Below are 21,299 nucleotides of genomic sequence, written 5' to 3'. Positions count from 1 at the left end.
AGAGTTGTTTTTGCCCTACGATATATAGTCCTACTGGGAGAGAACTGGAAAGTTGTGGCCAAGGGGTTAGTTGGCAGTCAGTGAGCTACCCCAAAATACATGCAGTGGTGGAGAGCCAGCCCCTCTGCTGGGCCCTGGATGAGCTTGGTCTCACTCCTCACCTAGCCCCTGTGTCCGCACATTCCCATCCTGTCCCTGGGCCCCAGGTTCCTTGCACTGCCCTAGCTGGGCAGCAGCCCCAGGCCCTACCCAGCCCTACCCAACTTTCCCCTTCCCCCATGGAGGGGGCCTCAAGTCCCCCCCCCCCCCCAACTCTACTTGCAGGGAGCTTTGGGAACTGCTCTCAAGGCTGCCTAGTTGCTACTTGCATGTGTGCGTGCACACACACTTTTGGTGCCCCCTGCGTGATTGCCTTCCTCCCACTGCTCGCATTCCAGTCTGCAAGGAGAAATCCACCATTCCCTCGTTTTTCTCCTTTAAAGGGGAGTATGTATGTTTTTCTCTTTAAAATAAGAAAATCCATGGTGAACAGAAAACCCGGAGACTTGGTCATGAATACACTGCATCAGAAGGGTCACTTGATTTAAGGAACTACTACAAGAGTTTTCAAACTACTTAATGAAATATGTTGCTTCTGAAGAGAGTATGCTTTTTATCTGCATTTCATTTCTTCATCCTGTATTTGTTTATTTTTTAGCATATTTGCCTGAAAAGAAAATGTTTTCTTCATGTGCCCACCATTTATTTTGCCCTTTGAAAGTCCCTGTTGTGTGTTATATCACATTTAACACATTGTTTTTTATTCTGCATTCTAAATCCGCAATTATGGAAGAAGTTGCAGAACAACACGTGAAATATTAATGGGGGACTTTGTGAAGTGTGTTTAAATTTGCTGTAATACAACCATAGATATTTCTGTCACTTGTAAGAGGTGGGGTTTGGTTTTTTTTGGTGGGGGGAGTGGGGGTTTAGCTAGACTCAGAAGAACATTTAAGAATAAGCTTGTACTGAGAGCAGGATAGCCTGAAGACAAAAGGCAAGAATGTGAACCAAAAGATAGAGATGGATTTAGGATAAATTTTTGTGGTTTACCATTACATGCTTGCATAATTCTATAACAATAAGTATATCCACATATTCATTAATAAGATCAGAGTATTAAAGCAGTCCTCCACTATGGTTATGAATACCCAGCTCAGACTTTGTCAAACTGAATTGACAGTTTGTGGTTCTGGTTTTGAAGTATTATAATTAAAGCCTCTGTTATGAACAAGTGGGCAGTCTGCCTGTATGTGCCTTCTTGCCATTTTCTTTGTTACTGTGCTGGTGTGCTTTTTTTTTTTTTTGGCTCCTCCGTCTTGCAAGTTTTCCCTGTTCCTCTCTTGTCTTCCAGTAATTTCAGAAGTTTGGACTGCTCTGGGCAAGAGTAGGTTATTTTAAGTTATGGATTGTGATCTTTTCACAGGAACTGATTAATTGCCTGAGTAGCATTCAGCAGCTGACTACAAAAATAAGAAATGAAAACACTGGGTTAAAACAGAGGGAAAGCAGACCTACGATTTAAAGAAACTGGCAAGGTCTTTTTCTATCTTCAGACAGGGAAATTTTATTTAGTGGCAATAGGCTTTGTCTGTTGATTTTCCTAACTCCTGCTATTATTTGTCTTATCCGTTCCTCTTTATATTTACTGTTGGCTATAGGCCCTAGTCAGAAATGTAGGAAGACTAGAAAACAAGGAGTGCTGTTTTGTTTTTTCACTCATCTCCATCTTTTCCCATAGGTACTTGGAATGACTGTATTTATAGATATGCCGTGTAAATTCCTTTTATCCAGTGTGTCAGCTTTAACATGTTTCCATGATCAGTGATACGTCTCTCTTTGTTGTCTCCTTCTCTTTCTCCGACCCATTCCTTTGATAGATATTGAAACAAGTTGTTTAGAAGAAAAAAGCAAGAGAGATCATTTTACACAACTGGTGTTAGCTTGTTTGGTAAGTTGCACTTCTAGTTTTTGTTCAGTTAAAAACCTGTCGTGTCAAAACATGAAAGGAAAATTGGAGGTTGTATCTTTATATTGGAGATTTTTTGAAGAAAAAGTATTAATGTAGCATGTTGTTAAGTGTATCTTAAAATAACTGCTTAGAGATGCTGGCAGTGTACAGACAAACATTCACCTTCTCTTGGAAGAGTCTCAGCTTCCCTAGGAGAAACCATGAGTGTACAGGTGTTCAGGAGTTTTCTCCTAGAGCAAAAATGACTGCAAAAATTGGAAACAATTGGGGTTAAATCAAGTGAAATTCCCAAGTGAATTTCTTCTGCAAGAGAGAATATTGTACACCACTTCCCCATAGGCTACAGCACAGTCCTTCAGCATCACAGGATGCTTTGCTTCCCCCTCTGCCACCCCAGGAGATTTGAGTTATTCACTGGACTCTACTGCTTCAGCCAAGCAGGGAGCAGAACATGCCCTCTTCACAGTTCTGCCTTGTGCTGCGGGGAGATGCAGTCTGACCCTGAGGAATCTGGGTCAGCCAATCAGGGCTGCCTTGCGCACTGCTGCCATCTGTCTCTGGGCAGACTGAGGGATCCTGAGATGTGTTCATGGCTGTGCAACATCAGCACTGCAAGCTCTCTCCTCTTCTGGGACTTGGAATTTAAATGTCTGTTCAGGTGTTTCAGGGTAAGTTTTTTTCTACCAGGGGAACAAACCTGGAAGAATTCTCCCAGATCATTTAAACATGTGTACGCAGCTGCTGACTTGAACATTTCAAACCCCACATTTTATTGCTGAAAGAATAAGGCTACAGCATTGGAAATGCTCTTCAGCTTTGCTGCCAGGTAGTTTTAATGAGAGTTAAAGTAGCTTACCGGACTAGATAGACGAGTTGTCTCATCAGAGATAACGAGTCTTATGAATCATCATTTACACTCAGAAGACAAGTAATTACTTGAAGTGGATGCATTATAATTGCACAAAACAAGTAGTCATTAGTAAGTTCCAGTTTGAGCACAAGTGTGTGCACATTTTCTTCTAAAACTTAAGTTCTTTCTTTTGCACAAGGCAAGAATGGGAAAAGGAAGATTTGAACAAATTTATTTATCGTTGTTTTGAGACCGTTATAAAAATGAAATGTGCAAAACCAAAAAACTGTCTATAACTAAGCTTAGCTATAAGTATATTTTTGTATCAAAAAGTATGTACCTTCTCCCTCCTTCATGTAGCTGAACAAAAGAAAAATTGTGCAGCATGATTATGGTCAGTTTGTCCTTGTGTCATGTGCCTTATTGGGATAAACAGAACATCTTTCTCTTGGTATTGTGAGTTCAGTTTATGTAAGATACTATATAATTGCATGCATTTTGCATTCAGATTTTTGCTTAGGTTTTATCAGCTAATTTTTGTGGACGTTTCTTTTTCATATTTAGGATTGTTCAAAATACCTAATTTCCTAATGATCACTTGAACACTTAAATTACTGTACACCTGAAAATATCCTTTATAGCAGTCATTCTGAGGTTTCCCACATCTTGGGATCCTTTTGCCTCTGATTCTGCATACTTTGTGGTGCAGATACAGTATATGATTAGATGGGATTTTTAACGAACTTTCCTTTCCCTTGCATGTTGAAGCATACAGTTTTGTTTTTGCTGTCTGGACAGCGAGGGCCAGCAAACTAAATTTGGATCAAAATTTAGGATTCTGTTTTGAGTAGCAATTTTTCCTTTTAGGTGCATCACTAATAAGTAGGAAGTTTCCCCACATGGCCTGCATCCTCCCCTGTATTAACTCACAATAACAGACACCTTCCCTGTCTTTGTAACAAAAGCCACCTTGTAGCTGCTCTTGCAGCGATGCTCATGCCATTAGTAGCTGCAGCTTGGGATCCACACTCTATGAGCCGTGAGGTAAGAATCTCTCTGGCTCGGTCATAACATGGTGGGAGCTGTTAGGAACAATTATTCTTGGAAATAAAGTTTGTCTCAAGTACTTTTGATCCAGATATTTGCATTTCAGTGTGGGTTGAGACTTCACTTCCAAGTTCCTAATTATATCCGTAGAGATACTTCCCTTCAGTTTAAAAATATTCTGTTTTTCCAGTAAGTATTTGCTGTACCAATAGCAACTTCAATAAAATAAAGAAGAAAATGTTAAATTTTCAGCAGTTATTTTAATTATTTGTAATGGGTGATTTTCTATTAATTTTTTTCAAATAATGATTCAGGAATATCGGGTAATGATTCAGGAATAGGGTAGATTTTAGCCTCTAGGAATTGGCCTTCACTGCCATGTACAATAAAGCTATAAAAATTGTAAAGAACTTCATTGTGTGAAATTAAGCACTTGTCTCTGAAAAGCAGAAGAGGTCAATCTAGTAGGTTTGTTAATGGACAGAGCTTTAGTAATAAAATTAAAAAAATCAAATCTCTTAATGCCAAATGCCTTTTTAAAAGGCTCTCATGAGTGACTTCTGCAGTGTTCTGTAGATTTTCCACATTTTTAGAATTCTAATTGTGGTGAAATAGCTCCTTAGCTTTCAGCATTCTTAAAACCTACCATGCATACCGGGTTTTAGATATGCGTTGCCTTACTTTCGTAGGTGAAAAATTGCACAGATAACTCAAGGTCAGAGTGCAGTGCTGTTTAGCTTAATATAATTATCAAATGATATGTACATTACATTTCTTTCTGTGCAGTACTTCGTTTCAGACACTGTCCTAAAGGAGCGATTAGACCCAGAAACATTGGAATCTTTAGGACTTATCAAGCAATCTCAGCAGTTCAATCAGAAATCTGTCAAAATCAAGACCAAACTTTTGTAAGTGTGTGAGAGTGCTGGATATAAATATATTTGATTATATTTCTATTAATTTGCTTCACTTTAAAAAATGGACACAATATATTATTTCGTGTGTTATTAAAACATTGGAATGTGTACGCTTTTTGGGGAAGGAAGGCAAAGTAATATAAAAAATCCATATCTTTAAATCCCTGCATCCCTATTTATTGATGTATGTTTACACCTCTGTGTGTGTATCATACCAAGTGTAATTTTCATTCTGATTTTACATTTCTATGAAATACTTACTCGTCTTTTTAAAGCAAAATGTTTTGTGGTTAAATGTCATGGATAATAAAAGAACCTCTAGCTTGGTGCATTTTTCCTAGCTGAAGTCTCATTTGTTTCTATGACTGCCAAATACTGTGGTATTTGCTAAAATGGTTTCAAATTTCAAATACATATTTCACTTTTTTTGCCGGTTGTTATTTGCAAGTAAATTACTGCTATTGCATCATGTAAGCATAGATCTGACGTTTCCCTGAGCAATCTATTGTAAGGGCCTTGGAATGTAGATTAGTGGTTCTGCCTCTGCTTGTCTGGTGCTCTATTTTCAGTGTCTCTGTGGAACATTTAAAATTAGTTTAGGCCCTTTAGGTTTTTAGGTGCTGAACACTTTTGATCTCTTTTGAGCAAGGACCTAGAAACCAGTTTAATTATAAGCATATGCCTAATTTTTTTGATTTAAATGGGACCATAGTTAAAGGTAAATATGGGGAGGTTGCAAGATTAGTATTGTAAATAACTACTAGATTTTTGTATTAGCTGGAAATCATGAAAAGAGAAGCATACCCAGAATTGGCAGTTAATAAGTTTTTGTATAGCTTAAGTGGGTAAATATTAACTATTCTTTATTCAGCATTGTGTTCAACTGTGCATCCTGATTTACGTTGAATTTCTAATTGCAGTTATAAGCAGCAGAAATTTAATCTCTTAAGAGAAGAGAATGAAGGCTATGCAAAACTGATTGCTGAACTGGGACAAGATTTATCTGGAAATATCACCAGTGATTTAATCCTAGAAAATATCAAATCTTTAATAGGTAAGAAATTTACGGCAGCAAATATAGCTAAACATTTTCCTTGCAAAAGAGTCTGAACACATGAATAAGTTCCAGCTAATTAAAGGAAGGGGTAGCTTCATCATAAAATAACCAGCTCTTGTGCCCCTCTCACCCCCTGGTAAATGAAAGCTAATCTGTGATGAGTTCCCTCGCAGCAAGTGAGTTCTAATAGGATCCACTGAATTATTATTCAGTGGAAAAAAACTGCATGGTAAGATGTGCGATTTTTGGGATCAGGCATACAATTCCTCACATCCCAATCACATGATCATATTAATATCTGCTGGGGGCCTCAAGGTCTTCAGTGTGGTGACTTTTTCTTGGTGGACTTCAGTCATATAATATAAGGAACTGGAGGTTTCTAGCTTTTCATGTTATCTACATCTCAGTTCTGTTTCTAAATTTCAGAATTTTCATGTTTAATATTGATGTCAAGGTCAATTTAAAATTATAAAACCAAAGCGCACACGATTATGTGTAAATGTGACAGAATATTTTCGTATGGTTGTAACTGGTATCTCTTTAGAGCATGTAGCTGAAAGGATTTTCTTTTAATAGTACTTCTGCAGTTTTTTAGTTTTCTTTTGGGGTTTGTATTTGTTTATAGGAAGTGAGAAGTAGCAGAAATGAATTGAACTTTATTTTTTTCCCCATAGGATGTTTTAACTTGGATCCCAACAGAGTTTTGGATATTATCTTGGAGGTGTATGAGTGCAGGCCAGAGTATGATGATTTCTTTGTACCACTGATAGAGTCCTACATGTATATGTGTGAACCTCAAACCCTCTGTCATATCCTTGGGTTTAAATTCAAATTTTATCAGGTAATGCATTTTCAGTACCCATGTACCCTTTTTTCTTTCTTGCTAGTTCTTATACCTTGTATGGGTTTGCAGTATGTAGGTTTTGGATGCTTGTGTTAGTAAGGAAAATAAACAAAGTACAGTTGTAATATAAAATTCTACTTTTAGAAGTAACAGATGCTATGGTTTTGAGTCAAACTGCAGGTTCTCTCTCTTTGAACTTATTTAATGTGCAGCATGTTATATCACTTAATTTTTTAACAGTATAATATTTCAAAATGAAAATGCAACTCTTGAGATGCAGGACTGAACTAAGTGTTATAGAATGCATTTGAAAAATTTGGACATGTTTCTCTACCCTGTGAACTTGTAAATGATTTCTGCGAGTATTTTCATTAATGAAGAAATTATATACATTCTGACAAATAACTGATTAAATGAAATGACTGATGTTTGATACAAAATTTCACTCTCAACTGAAGATCTGGTAATCGGGATTTTCATGTCCTTCATTCAGGATTGGCCTAGTATTAGGACTGTGTACGCTAACTATAGTATATTTGGTAATTTGGTAGCAGAGTGAATTTCTGTTAAGCTATCACTTTCTCTATTTGAACTGGCCCTTTACACTTCAAAAATACTTTTGTGTGTGGTGTTCGGCAAACATTCCCATTGTTGGTTTTTCTATAAATAGTAATACTTTGCCTTTTAGGAACCAAATGGCGAGACACCCTGCTCCTTATACAGAGTTGCTGCAGTGCTTTTGCAACATAATCTTATAGATTTGGAAGATCTTTATGTACATGTAAGTTGTTAATTTGTCTCTAACTGCTATCGGCCTGTGTCAGTGCTAAAACACACCAATTTAAGTGCATGACCTTTTAGAAAGTATCTAAGTAGAGCTTGTTTTCTAGCATTCTTTAGAAACTTTAGTTACTTACTTTAACTTGTACAAGCATAAAGGCCTTTTTCAAGGATTTGGCAGCAGGGTGAACCAAATTCCCATGATACCTAAATATTTATACTGGGAGACTTAGGTAAACTTTGTGTGACAGTTTGGTTTGAAAGACATTTAAATATTTTGTTCAGTGTGCTTTTTTTTTCCTTTGTGTTGGCCATAGAGATGATTTGCATGTGTGTTGCTTTTAGGAATTGTCAGATAAGCAACAGTAATAATTATTTGCATGTTAGGACTTTTGGTATTTTACCTTTTAGTTTCGAGAAAAGCAGATTGCTTAATTCCATACAGTTGGATAAATAAATATATTTGAGAAATAATATCCCGAGCCTTGTTTAGCACTACGGCGCACAAGAATTGGTAACAGAATTTGTCTTGTGATTAGGGTTAAGACTATAACCAGGCAGTGAGCTAATTGAGCTATGTTGAATTTGTTTTCCAGGTTTTTATTCACAAAAAAAACCTAGTAGATATGCACATGCACTCACATATGCACACATGTGAATACGCATGCACACATTCCCACTCACTCACCATTATTTTTTCAGAAACAGAAATTGTAAGAACTTAATCACAAAAAACAAATTAACAGGTATTTCCTGATTAATAGTATTCCTCAAAACATAGAGCCACTGGATTGGCTAATAGTCCTTTGTTTTGATGAAATATGATCTTTCCTGTATGTAGTATTATAGACTTTGTTAATTAACAGAGTACAATTTATGATTCCTTTTAGCTATTCGTTTCCATTTAAGTGGCTGAGGTTTTTTTGTACGTTTTATCCTCAAGGAATGGTCTAGTCTTATTTGGCTATTAAAACTTTTTTTGAATTATTAATGACTGAGGAAAACATATCATATAATTCCGTAGTACACCTGAAGTTTAGAAAAGTACATTGCATCAATGTTTGAGTGTTGCTGGGAAGAAAAAAAAACTTCCCTTCTAGAAAATTATTTGATCTACTCAAGTGGAAGAAGAGATGTGGGTTTTTCCCTTGAAACTCTTTTGAAGAAAGCATAGTTTAAAATTTCTTTTAATTTTCAGACGTATCTAAAAGTTGTCCCTGTTATATTTTTAGCTTCTTCCAGTAGATAATGCCATTCTTGAAGAACACAAACGAGAGATTGTGGAAGCTAAGCAAATTGTTAGAAAACTTACAATGGTGGTTTTATCTTCTGAAAAGACTGAAGAGAAAGAGAAGGAAAAGGAAAAGGAAGAGGAGAAAACTGAAAAGGTACTCCTCATCCCCCCCCCATAAGGGGTTTATTACAATTGTAAGCCAATGTAGTCACTGCTGTGAAAACAACTTTAAAAAATCCTTTTGATACCTTACATGCAATTATCCTGTGAAACGTAGGCTATTTATCAAAAACCAAAATCTGTACTTCAGCTGGTTTGTTTCATGGTCCTGTGTTATATATACCCTTTGGCTTCTTCTGATGTCATTTTTTTTCGACACTAAAAACTCATCACCCCAGAAATGATGCTTTCAAGATCTGTGCCACAATTTCTGTGGTTAAACAGTTTTTAGGGTTTTTTTTTGTCTCATCGCTGGAAGTAAGTGTTCCACGATGTTTATATAGTTTTATATGAGTTTTAAAATGTTCTCTTCAGTTGTCCTATAAAGACTGAACAAGAATAAAATCTGGTGCTACTGTGAACAGACGGCGGGGAGAAAAGGGATGGGACACTTGTAACTGGGAATAGAGAGAGTATTTTGATTGTGATTCTCACCAGTAGCCGGTGTACCAATAAACCTGTTCTAAACCAGAACTGATGTTGGATGAAGAAATGAGAAGTCATACTTTAATTGCTATGAACTAAAGATTACTTTACAACCAGGAATAGAGATGCTCAATACTTAGATTTAGCTGCCTTTTCTCATGCTAGAAATAATTATTGCCTTAAAGGTTATTGTGGAAAGTCAGTTGTTTAATGCAGGCAAAAAGCACTGTTCTACTTTGCCTGCAGAGCTGAGTTTTCTGAATGACAGTTGATTTCAGAATAAAGGTAATCACAATCAAATGCTCAAGAGACCAAAGGAGCTGGTAACATGAGTTATGACAGCAGCTCCAAGCTGTGAATCGAACTCCTCTGTGGTGAAAGCATACCAGTATACTGTACAGCCCTAATTTTCTGCTCTGCAAAATTTTGGAAGTTGTTTAGTTTCAGAGGTGTTTTGGGCCGTTTCCCATTTCAGCACCCGAAACACCAAATCCGAATTGAAACGGAAGGTTTCGAAACATTTTGGAAATGTTTCAGAGAAGTTTGGAGTTTCAGAGCTGGGCGTGCAGGGAAACAAAAACTAAGCTGAGGAAGGGGAAAGAGGGCAGGAAGGACTGCTTTAATATTGACAACTGCCTCCCGGTTAGCTTCCTCTGATCATTCCTCCTCCTGGGGCATGTGGGCATGAGGGGTTTCAGCAAGCTGCCTGCTGCAGGCTGGGGGCAGCAGCAGCCACTCACTGTTGTTGCTGGCCCTAATCTGTAGCGGCAGCCTGCTGAAACCTGGTGTGCAGATCCAGGGGCCTTTAAGCTGCTGGGAAGTGCTTGGGGAATCGCACTGGGGGCTAGGCCATCCCTGACATGTGACCTGGCTCTGCAGGGAGCAAAGATCTGCGCCAGGGTCTCCTCACTGCCACTGTCCACCCTGCACAGCCCCATGTCGCTGGGGCAACCCCAGGTAGGCAGGGGCGGCGAGGAGACTCCTGGCGTGGATCTCTGCTCCCTGCAGAGCTGAGTCTCACAGCAGGAACCAGCAGGCTTGCTTGCTGTTCTGTGCTGCTTCCCTGACCTGTGACCTGGCATGACAGGGATCAGAGATCTGCACAGGGGTCTTCACGCCTGCACTGAGGGTAGCGGCCCTCCCCCACCCCTGGAGGAGTCACCCATGGCCCCATCCTGCTCCTCACTGGGGCCCTGCAGCCCCTGACCCCAAGCCCCACCCAGCTACGTAGGGCTTTGCGTAGCTTCCCTTGCAACCCGTTCAAAACCGATTCGGAGAAGATTCGCAAAGGCAAATCTCCAAAACAGATTCAGCTGAAACAAAACAGGATAGTGATTGGAAACATTGAAATGACTCACTGTCCTCTGAAATGGCCAAATCTGAAACCAAATCAAAACACAGCTGCTCTGCACAGCCCTACGGAATCCTGGAAAAGAACATTGATGTGAAGGCAGAAGCATTTTGGCAATACACAGATAATAACTGCTGTCTTGGAAATGTGCTTCAGTTGCTAAAGAGACAAGATGGCACAGGGCTGACACATGACTGACGTAATCTTGAATAAATCTTGATCAGTGGATGATCAGTCCACTCAGAGACAGTGTTACAGTGACACCGTTTTATGCTTTAACTTGCGTGTATGTACCAATGGGTAGGAATGTATTTGCTACAAAATGTATTCTCCTAATAGTGGGTGATATGCAGTTTACCTAAAATTGGGTATATTTTTTAATAAGTGTTGACTGTGCTTAATTCTGTTTGGATCAGGAAACCAGTTTGCTAGCACTATAAAGAATGTTTACGGTGTACAAAGGGGAAAGCCCTTACTGTCAAACTAGGCATGTTGGCGAGGTGCTGTTAACATTTTGAGTTATAACATGTGAAACTGTAGTGATAGTCCTTTTGGTTATCTGATGCACATTTTTCATCTTGCTACATGATCATAATATTAAAACATTAATTGGACTTTCCATTCATGTATAAATTTACTCTGAAGTTTCTATCCTATATGCAAGGGTATACACGTGTACTGACAGTCTGTCTCCTTTTAAAAAGTCCTGTACATTTCCAACATATTAAAGCAGTATAAGATCTCCAAAGTCACAAAAACACAGAACTTGATTCTGAACTCTTACTTGCCACCATCTCCCTTTCAGCCCTTGCCAAATTGCCTACATTGCAAAATAGCGTATTGAGAACTAAAGTTTTACTTGTCATAGATTTTAATTTTTAATATATTATTTCTTTAAAATGAGTGCTCGTATAAAAAGCTTTTGTATATAGCAATATAGGAGATGCAGGTTTCATCCTCTGTTGAAAGGGAAACGTTCTTAAATTTAGCCCCTGGCTTGGAAAATGGATTCTTGACCTTGCCTTTCAGAAGACAACTTGGCATACATAGTAAAATCTAAGGTATAGATTTTTCACGCCTTCAGTGATAGTTGTACATTGTACCTAATTTGTATAGCACCTGATGTTGGTAGCTTGATATTATACTTCTGTGGAACTGCAAATATATTCCTTCAAGAAGAAGTATGGAGTTAGTTTTTGGATTGAATTACTGTATTGTTGAAGAGGTGTCATATTTTACAAACATGTAACTGATTTTTGGGGTGGGGGTGTTGTAAAATATAATAAATATAGGTGCTATAAAAATCAGTTAAATGTGCAGGAAACGAACTCTGCTATCTTGTAGATTACAGCTATTCTGCTGTTTAAGAGGAAATAAACTGAAAGGCGCGCTATATTTTTTCATTCCGATTATTTGTCTGCTGTCTTTTTCAGCCACCTGACAACCAGAAACTTGGCTTATTGGAAGCTTTGTTAAAAATTGGCGACTGGCAGCATGCACAGAGTATTATGGATCAGATGCCTCCATTTTATGCCACTTCACACAAATCTATTGCCATTGCCCTCTGCCAGCTTGTACATGTGACCATTGAACCTCTGTACCGGAGGTAAGGCAGACAAAAGCACCGTATTACCAGAAGTTGAGAAGCTGTATAGGAGAATGCATTAATCACATTTACGGAGTCCACACTGATAAATATTCACATTACTTATGAGGACAAGAATGAAACACAGTGTGCTTTTTGGGTGGAGAAGTTGAACTCATGGGCAAATGCAGAACAGTTCCCTAAAGTGAATTTGCTTCTACATACATAAATGTCAAATCATTGGGTTATGTGTGCAAGGAGGAGAAAAAAGAATGGAAATTAAGTACTAAACTCACCATTCAGGCTGGATGTATCGCTCCCAACACAAGCATTCTAATAGTACTGCACCTTCTGAGTTTGAATAGTGCCTCTGTACCTCCTCCAGTAGATGAGGATTTTTCCTCCTTCATTTCTTTTGGAATTCAAGATGGGCTTTTGCCCTCAAAATCTGTGGTAGGGTTTTGCTGCCAGACAAAAAATGTGTAAGTAAGTAATATAGATGAGGTTGTTTGATCTGCTTTCCTTAATAATAGTAGAATACTATTATTGCTTATTACTGCTTTCCTTAATAATAGTAGAATACCTTAATAATAGTAGAATACCATTTAGAATACTGGTTTAGAGTAGAGTTTTCAGTATATCAGTTGAAAGAGAGAAGGAAAAATCTAATTCCTCTGTCAGCACACCAGTTTGTTAGAGGCATTTGGGCAGAAGACAGTTTTTTCTTATTGACATTCACTTAATTTTGCTCCTATATGTGAAGGTACAACACCTATTAGCTGGTAAAGTTTACACTTACGTTGATCTAAGGCAGATTTGATCCATATTACCTATAACCAAAGAACAACTGTTAGAACGTAGCCTACTCTACAGTCCGTTGCTAGTGGACCCAGTCTCTCTGCTTCACCACCTTCAAGTCCACTGGAGTTGGATCCAAGGCATGTACTATTTTCAGACCTTTTGTCCAGACACTGCCTTGGGAAATGGGATTGCAGAACGTGTCTGCCTTGGACACCCAAACGAATGCCTCAGAGTCCCCTGCTTACTTAAACAAGCTATCCCAGATTTTCACCTACCTTTGGGCACTTTGACTCCTACTTTAATCTGTTTTGGGATAGTGTGACAAGAAAACAGGACCATGGTCCTTTTATCTTAAAAAGAAATTAGAGAATTACAGATGCTTACAAAACACTGTAAGCAATCTTGAGAAACCTTGAGTTCCTTAACTTGACTTACCCAGTCTTGTTTAGCATTTTAGGTTTTCTCTTCCCTATTGCATTTGGTAACAAATCAGTGGTTCCCCTAGCCCAGAGGTTCCTAAACTTTTTCTTGTAGTGTTCCTTCTTATTGTGTACCCGCTTCCAGATTTACCAGCTGCCTGCATACCCCTACCAGCATACATTTTATATGTTAACCCCTTAAATATCAATTATTACAATGAAAATTAAATCTATCATTACAGAATTTCTCCTCTGTACCCCTTTGAGCTGTGTTGCATACCCTCAGGGGGAAGGGGAAGTTTGGGGGATACCACAGTTTGGGGGAACCTCTGTCCCAGCCTTTATGGAGAAGAATATCTATAACTCTGTTTTTTAACCTGAATTCCATTGGCTCCATTTTGCTTATCACCACTACCTGAGTACCTGAGTTGAGACGCCAGGGTGTTCCTTGGGGATGGGCTGATAAAATCATTGGGTTGGAGCAGACTTAAGGGTCAACTGGTCCAGCCTCCTTCATGAATGCAGGAAGTGACAATTCAGTGACAATTGAAGGACTGTCAGTCATATATTTTGCTTTACTGCCTTATCAAAGATCACCCTACATTTTTTTGAGAAAGGTAAATGACTGACATCCTATAGCCTTACCCTGGGCAAGGTTAATTACATGTTCAGTGTATCACGTTTTGCCTTGGAATTATCTTGTTCTGCCACCATGCCAATATTTTATATTTTTTCTGGTTTTATTTTAATACTACTTGGAAGGTAAAGTCCATTAGTATATTATAATGACTTCATGCAGCAGGTTTAGACAGAAAAGTTACATGGTAAATAGGAGTTCCATGCAAATACTAAATCTTTGCCTTTGATTATCTTAAGTCATTAATGTTATCTGTGTCTGTTCCATTAAAGCAAGCATTACATTTAAGAGTTAAAAGGTCAAGTTTTATTAAAGGTAGAGGGTACGTCAATTAGTGTGCATTTAGATTTACTTTAAGACTGATATTAAGGTGTGTTTTTATTTCATCAGGTTTAAAAAGGAGCTTTTTCTAAGGTAGTTTGCATCTGTCTTAGTGGTGCGTGTTCATTTTTTCCTCCTTTCATGGCATAGCAGAGTCCATATGCCAAGAGGATTGACTTCAGTGGGATCAGGATTCCGTCTTGCGTATTAGTCCAGTAGGAATCTAATATACTGCACTGCGTTGTGATTCTGTTGAGGAATAGCAGCTAAATTATGTAAACAACTTAATGTAAGATAGATGATTGCCACTTATACCATCATGAGAGTGTCTTATTCTGTAAAATGTCAAAATTTGTGCTTTCAGAGTTGGAGTACCTAAAGGGGCTAAAGGGTCACCGATTTCCTCTTTGCCAAACAAGAGAGCACCAAAACAAGCAGAAAGCTTTGAAGACTTGAGGAAGGAAGTGTTCAACATGCTTTGTTATCTTGGTCCTCATCTTTCCCATGATCCCATTCTTTTTGCAAAAGTGGTACGCTTGGGAAAAGCATTTATGAAAGAGGTTGGTAATATGTACAGCAACTTGTCTAAACTTTAAACCAGCCTGTTCCAGAATTGTTTGTGTTGTGTGTTCATATGCAGAAACAGGGCAATGAATCCAAACCACTTAAAAAAGAGAGAGAGAGATTCTTTACAGCTTCCAAATGAGTTTTCATCTTTAATTTTTAGGATCGATAAAAGATGTGCTTTTCTGGCAAAAGTAAATAGTTTCATTGATATTAGGGGCTGGAAGAGATCTTACAGATCATTGGGTCCATTCCCCCCTGCACTTACAGTTTGGCGTCATCCGCAAACTTTTCCGGTTCACGTTTTATGAAAGATCATGCCAAATGCATGTATGCCAAGCTATACAGTCAAGCTGATGCCTGGTTCCTCACTCCAGCCCTTCACATCTACCCACCAGCTGACCTAATTTGAAACATTCTGGCAATGTTACCCTTCCTATGAGTGGATTTTAATGAAAATGCATTATAAAATTCCAGTGAAGTTCTTGCATTGGAAAAGCTACTGAGGGCAAATGTTACCACTCTGATACAGTTCCAGTTTTATTTTTGTTTTTTCTTTATACTCTATCTGTTGGGTATCTTAATGAACAGGGGCTGGTATATCTCTTTATATCTCCTCCTTTGAAAGTAATACAGGTTTCCCCTATTCTCCCAGTTGAAGTGCTGCTGTTTTCTAGCTGTGCTCCCTCTGCTGGTCTCATGGTGCTAACTTGCTTTCATAGTATACCTATCTGTTTCTGACTTCTAGAGTAAAAGATTGGGATTTAAATAAAAATGTGTTGCATGTTATCACTGAGACCAGATATTATGCAATCACCACTGAATTTAGAGCGAAGGATATAGTTTACTGTTATCAGAATTCCCATTGGGAATATCTAGATATTTTGTAACCACAGATTTAAATGCTGAATATGTAACAGAATACCTTTTTGTCACGTACTTTAATTGAGGATTATGCAGTTCACTGTATATTTCTAGCTGATCTGGTTTTAGATCAGTTAGTCCCCTAACAAGGAACCAAGTTTTATTTTGGTGTCCTGAATCATCAACTTCCCTTTCACCTCTCATTTGTTGCCAGATACTTTAAAACACAACTAGACATTATGTAGTCACCGGAGTGAGAATTTCAGCATGTGAACATGGAGCGTTTTCTATGCCCTCTTTTCTGTGTGTAGCAGTGCTATTTACTTGGGTAAAAAGCATTTTTTAAATAGCTTACATGCTGCATGGCCGTATTTTCATACATACTATGCACCCCTAAATAGGATGCCTTGTTTTTGGAAGGAAGAGGGCACATCTACATGAGACATTTACTGCAAAGATGCCTAATTAGCTGTGCAGTAAACGTCTCATGTCTACACATGTGGCCCTATTAGGCCACAGGAAACTAATCAACTCTGCTGCAGAATTGTTTTTAGTGCACAGCAGCATATGTGTAGATGCTGATGGCTGGCTGTAGCACGAGGGTGATTCAGTGTGCTGGCTGCCTGCTGGCTAGCTCTGCACTGAAACTCCTTTGTGTCCCAGCCAGCCCCTCTCCAGCATGTTGAGCCAGGTCTCAGTAGCCCTAGCCTGACAGGCTGACCCCTCCCCGGGCTACCTGTCAGTCAGGGTACTCTGACCCAGCTCAGTGTGCTGCTGTCTCAGGCGTATGTTAAATGGCATGCACGGGAGCAGTAAACACCAGTGCAGTATTGCTGCAGTTTGTCATGCGTTAATAGGAAGTGTGGCCGTGCCCAGAAGGTAGAAAAAAAATTTCCAGTGTTGTGGCCCCAAAGCTGGCTATTTCTTGAAGATGCTGTACTACAAGATGGCTGCCAGATTCTCTGTCCTTGCCAAAAAGTGAGAGAGAGCGAGGTTTAGTGTGAACCCTTTCACAGCCCTCTTTCATGTTGGCACCAGTTATATCCCATTACAAAAGTAGGGAGGCTATGCAGTATCACCTCAATACTACATATCACCCATACCCTTGAAAGAATTAATCCTGCCCTTTTCCTGCTTCCCAGCTGGTGGCCATCTTGTAGAACAGTGTCTTTATCCTCCTGTGCCTCTGTGCAGTTAAGTTCTGACAAGGAAAATTGTCTTCACCACTTAATACGGGCTCCCCAGTTTTGGAGAGCTGATTTTGGTGTGTGTGTAGATGCAAGTAAATATAGTATTTAGAGAAGGTTCAATCAAGTTTTCAGGGATTTAGAGATGTTTCTTTATATATTTTTATGTATAAAATATTTCTCAAAAAAGTCTAAATACTTTCTGAGAAATGCACAACCTGTGATGTTTTATAGCAAAATATGAATAGCTCAGTAATTCCTACACAGCGGTATTGTGCCCCACTAATGCACTTTAAATATAGGATACTACTTGGGAAAACCATGCTTTTTACTTATGGAGACATCTTTTCGCATAAGAGTTCAATGTGGGCTCTTTATACAAAATTATTGATGTTTTTTTGCCATCAGAGCTTAACATATATGGTTCAGTTAATGAATCCAGTGTCTCTTTGTGTAGCTCTGCTGTGGAAACAGGAGTGAGGTAGAGTAAAACCTTTTACCCATTATTTAACTGGCAGCATAGAGGTGTGTTGCAAATAGCTATGTGGCTGGGTACTAGCCTCTCATATTTTGGGTTCATCCCTGACTTAGTGCACTGTTAAGCTTAGAAAAGGCATGGTGGACACATCTGCACGTGAAATTAATGTGGAACAATAAACTCTGGCACTCATTGCACCGGAGTTTATTGCTCCCAGGAGCTGTCTATTCATGTGTGCTTGGCATTGCAGCATGTTGAGCTGGGTTGGAGCAGCCCTCGCTAGCAGGGAGCTTAGGGGTCAGCATGTCAGTCCAGGGCTGCTCCGACCTGGCTCTGTGCTGTGGAGGGGCTAGCTGAGCACAAGAGCACTCCATTGCAGGGCTAGCTGGAAGACAGTCCCTCACTGATGCACCCTTGTGCCCCAGCCAGCAGGGTTTGTGTCTGCACGTGCCTTGCTGCGCACTAAAAATGCTGCCGCAGGATAGTACTTGTATTTATACGTAGCAACCTGTGGCAAAGAGAGTGTTTCCTTTGGCCTAATAGTGCCATGCATGTAGTCTGTAGAGTTTGCTGTGGAGCTGATTGGGCAGCTGTGCAGTAAATGTTTTGTGTAGATGTGCCCAGTGAGCATAACCTAGAGCAGTGGTCTCCAAACTTCTTTGACCACAGTCCCCTATCAGTAAAAAAAAATTTTGAGCACCCCCCCCCCCCCAATATATGTTTATTTATATAAATATACATCTAAATAGAAGTTCTAATGTTTTCTTCCTTTACCCCAGTGGATCGTCTTGCGCACTCCCTGGGGTGTGCACACCCCACTTTGGAGACCACTGACCTAGAGAGCCTTTAATCACTGACACCTGGCTAGTCACACCAGAGGGTAGTGCTTAGTGGTTGCATCTGTTGTATTGCTCTTATACGTTGAATAAGTGCAGAAACCAATCGGATTCCAGTGATCACATAAGAAAACCAGTCACCGCAGATACGCATGTAGGTGGACTGTATTTCACCACTTGGGTACATAGTTTCATAGTTTCATAGTAGCTAGAGTCGGAAGGGACCTAGGTAGATCATCTAGTCCGACCCCCTGCCTTGGCAGGAAAGAGCACCGGGGTCAGATGACCCCGGCAAGGTGCTCATCTAACTTCCTTTTAAAAATCCCCAGGCTAGGAGCCTGCACCACTTCCCCTGGAAGCTGGTTCCAGGCCCTAGCCGCCCTGACTGTGAAGTAGCGCCTCCTAATATCTAATCTAAACTTACCCTCCGCCAGCTTGTGACCGTTATTCCTGGTCACTCCTGGCAGCACACGGGGGAACAGGGACTCCCCCAATACCTGCTGATCCCCCCCTGACCAGTTTGTAGCAGGCCACAAGGTCCCCCCTTAACCTTCTCTTGTGGAGGCTAAACAGGTTCAGGTCCCGTAGCCTCTCCTCATAAGGCCTGCCCTGCTGACCCTTGATCATATGAGTGGCCCTCCTCTGAACTCTTTCCATATCGTCCACGTCCCTCTTGAAGTGTGGCGCCCAGAACTGGACGCAGTACTCCAGCTGCGGCCTGACCAGTGCCGCATAGAGGGGGAGGATCACCTCCCTGGACCTGCTCGAGATGCATCTGTGGATGCATGACAGGGTACGGTTGGCCTTCTTGACTGCCTCCCCACACTGCCGGCCCATGTTCATCGTGGAGTCAATGATGACTCCAAGATCCTTTTCCGTCTCCGTGCTGGCAAGAGGGGAGTTCCCCAACCTGTAAGTGTGGTGCCGGTTCTTCCTCCCCATGTGCAACACCTTGCACTTATCAGTGTTAAACCCCATCCTATTCTCATCCGCCCACCGTTGCAACCTGTCAAGGTCAGCTTGTAGCCTATTGCACCCTTCTAGTGCACCCACATCCCCCCACATCTTCGTGTCATCAGCAAACTTGAACAGGGTGCTTTCTACCCCGTCATCCAAGTCACTGATGAAGATGTTGAACAGTGCGGGCCCGAGGACCGAGCCCTGCGGAACCCCACTGCCCACATCCCTCCAGGTCGAGAAGAACCCATCCACCACCACCCTCTGGGTGCGGCCCTCCAACCAGTTGGCGACCCATTTGACCGTGTGGGCATCGACACCACAGTCTCCCAGCTTTTTGATGAGGACAGGGTGAGAGACAGTGTCGAAAGCCTTCCGGAAGTCCAGAAAGACTACATCCACAGCAACCCCTGCGTCTAATGATTTGGTGACCTGATCGTAAAAGGCCACCAGGTTGGTCTGACAAGACCTGCCACTGATGAACCCATGTTGGTTGCCCCTGAGCATGCATTCCCCCGCAAGGCCCTCCTGGATGTGTGCCAGGATAATTTTTTCAAAGAGCTTACCCGGGATTGAGGTAAGACTAACTGGCCTGTAATTTCCCGGGTCCTCTTTTTTTCCCTTTTTGAAGATAGGGACCACATTGGCCCTCTTCCAGTCCTCTGGCACCTCGCCAGAGCACCACGAGTGCTCATAGAGCCGCGCCAGGGGTCCCGCAATGACCTCGGCCAGTTCCTGTAGAACCCTAGGGTGAAGATCGTCCGGACCAGCGGACTTGAACACGTCCAGCCTCTCCAGAAGTACCCTAACTAACTCCTTGCTAACCCCTGGCCCAGGCGTGTCTCTCCCGGGGCCCGAGGGGGGCCCAGCAGGGAGGTGGCTGAACTGGTCCCTACTTAGGAAGACAGAGGCAAAGAAATCGTTAAATATGTTAGCTTTGTCATCTGGCGTGATGACTAAGTTGCCCATCGTGTCCTGCAGGGGCCCCACATTACCCGGGACCCTCTTTTTACCCCCTATGTATTTGAAGAAGGACTTCTTATTGTCCTTAATCCGGGAAGCTAGTCCTATCTCCATCTCTGCCTTGGCCCTCCTGACTGCCCCCCTACATCCTCGGGCGACTGTAACATAGTCCTTCTTGGTGATGACCCCATCTCTCCATTGGGTATATGCCTCCCTTTTAGCAAGGAGACATTCCCGGATGCTCTTAGTGAGCCATGGGGGTTTATGTGCCCTCCTGCTCCCTTTGACCCTTGTTGGGATTACCTCCCTTTGGGCATGGAGGATCGTCTCCTTAAGGAGCAACTACTCCCCTTCGACATCTGATTCCCTTCCCCTCTGGGTCCTCAGCGGGCCAGCTTCCCCAACGATCCTCCTTAGCTTGTTGAAGTCAGCCCTCCTAAAGTCTAGGGCTGTAGCCTTGCTGCAGCCCTTTGCCACCTTACGCTGGATGGTGAATTCCAGCAAGCGATGATCACTGTCTCCCAGGTGGCCCATCACCCGCAGCCCCCTCACCAGGTCATCCCCCGTGGCCAGCACCAGGTCCAACAAGGCGTCTCCCCTGGTGGGACCGTGCACCTCCTGGGTTAGATGGAGGTCCTGCACTCTGGCTAAGAACCGACGTGAGCGATCAGACTTGGCTGACTGCTCCTCCCAGCAGATGTCTGGGAAGTTCAGGTCCCCCATGATGACCACATCCTTAGCCCTCACTGCCTCCGTGAGCTGACCTAAGAATTCCTGGTCGAGCTCTTCTCCCTGGTTGGGAGGTCTATAGTAGACTCCCACCGTTAAGTCTCTCTCCCCTGGACTGCCTTTTACTCTAACCCAGAGCACCTCAGAGTGCCCCCCGTCTACCCCCTTGCTAATTAACGAGGAAGTATATTCCTCCTTGATGTAGAGTGCTACTCCTCCACC

The 21,299-nt window shown here is 41.2% G+C and overlaps 1 protein-coding gene across 4 annotated transcripts in view; it reads left to right on the top strand.

The window, feature by feature from the left end:
• THOC2 (THO complex subunit 2) overlaps window positions 1–21,299 on the top strand; it is an 81,771-nt gene that overhangs the window by 17,239 nt on the left and 43,233 nt on the right. For all 4 annotated transcript variants that reach the window (XM_090060154.1, XM_090060151.1, XM_090060153.1 and 1 more), the window contains exons 5-12: window positions 1,920–1,990; window positions 4,695–4,816; window positions 5,746–5,879; window positions 6,557–6,723; window positions 7,415–7,507; window positions 8,739–8,894; window positions 12,170–12,342; window positions 14,864–15,059. In XM_090060154.1, the coding sequence (XP_089916280.1) occupies window positions 1,920–1,990; window positions 4,695–4,816; window positions 5,746–5,879; window positions 6,557–6,723; window positions 7,415–7,507; window positions 8,739–8,894; window positions 12,170–12,342; window positions 14,864–15,059 (1,112 nt within the window). The remainder of the gene's footprint in view (window positions 1–1,919; window positions 1,991–4,694; window positions 4,817–5,745; window positions 5,880–6,556; window positions 6,724–7,414; window positions 7,508–8,738; window positions 8,895–12,169; window positions 12,343–14,863; window positions 15,060–21,299) is intronic.

The sequence above is a fragment of the Crocodylus siamensis genome, chromosome 8 (assembly GCF_052110815.1).
Source record: "Crocodylus siamensis isolate JL-2025a chromosome 8, ASM5211081v1, whole genome shotgun sequence".
In the NCBI taxonomy this organism is placed as follows: Eukaryota; Metazoa; Chordata; order Crocodylia; family Crocodylidae; genus Crocodylus; species Crocodylus siamensis.
Note: the sequence above shows the minus strand (reverse complement) of the source record. Positions and strands in the feature narration are given on the sequence as shown.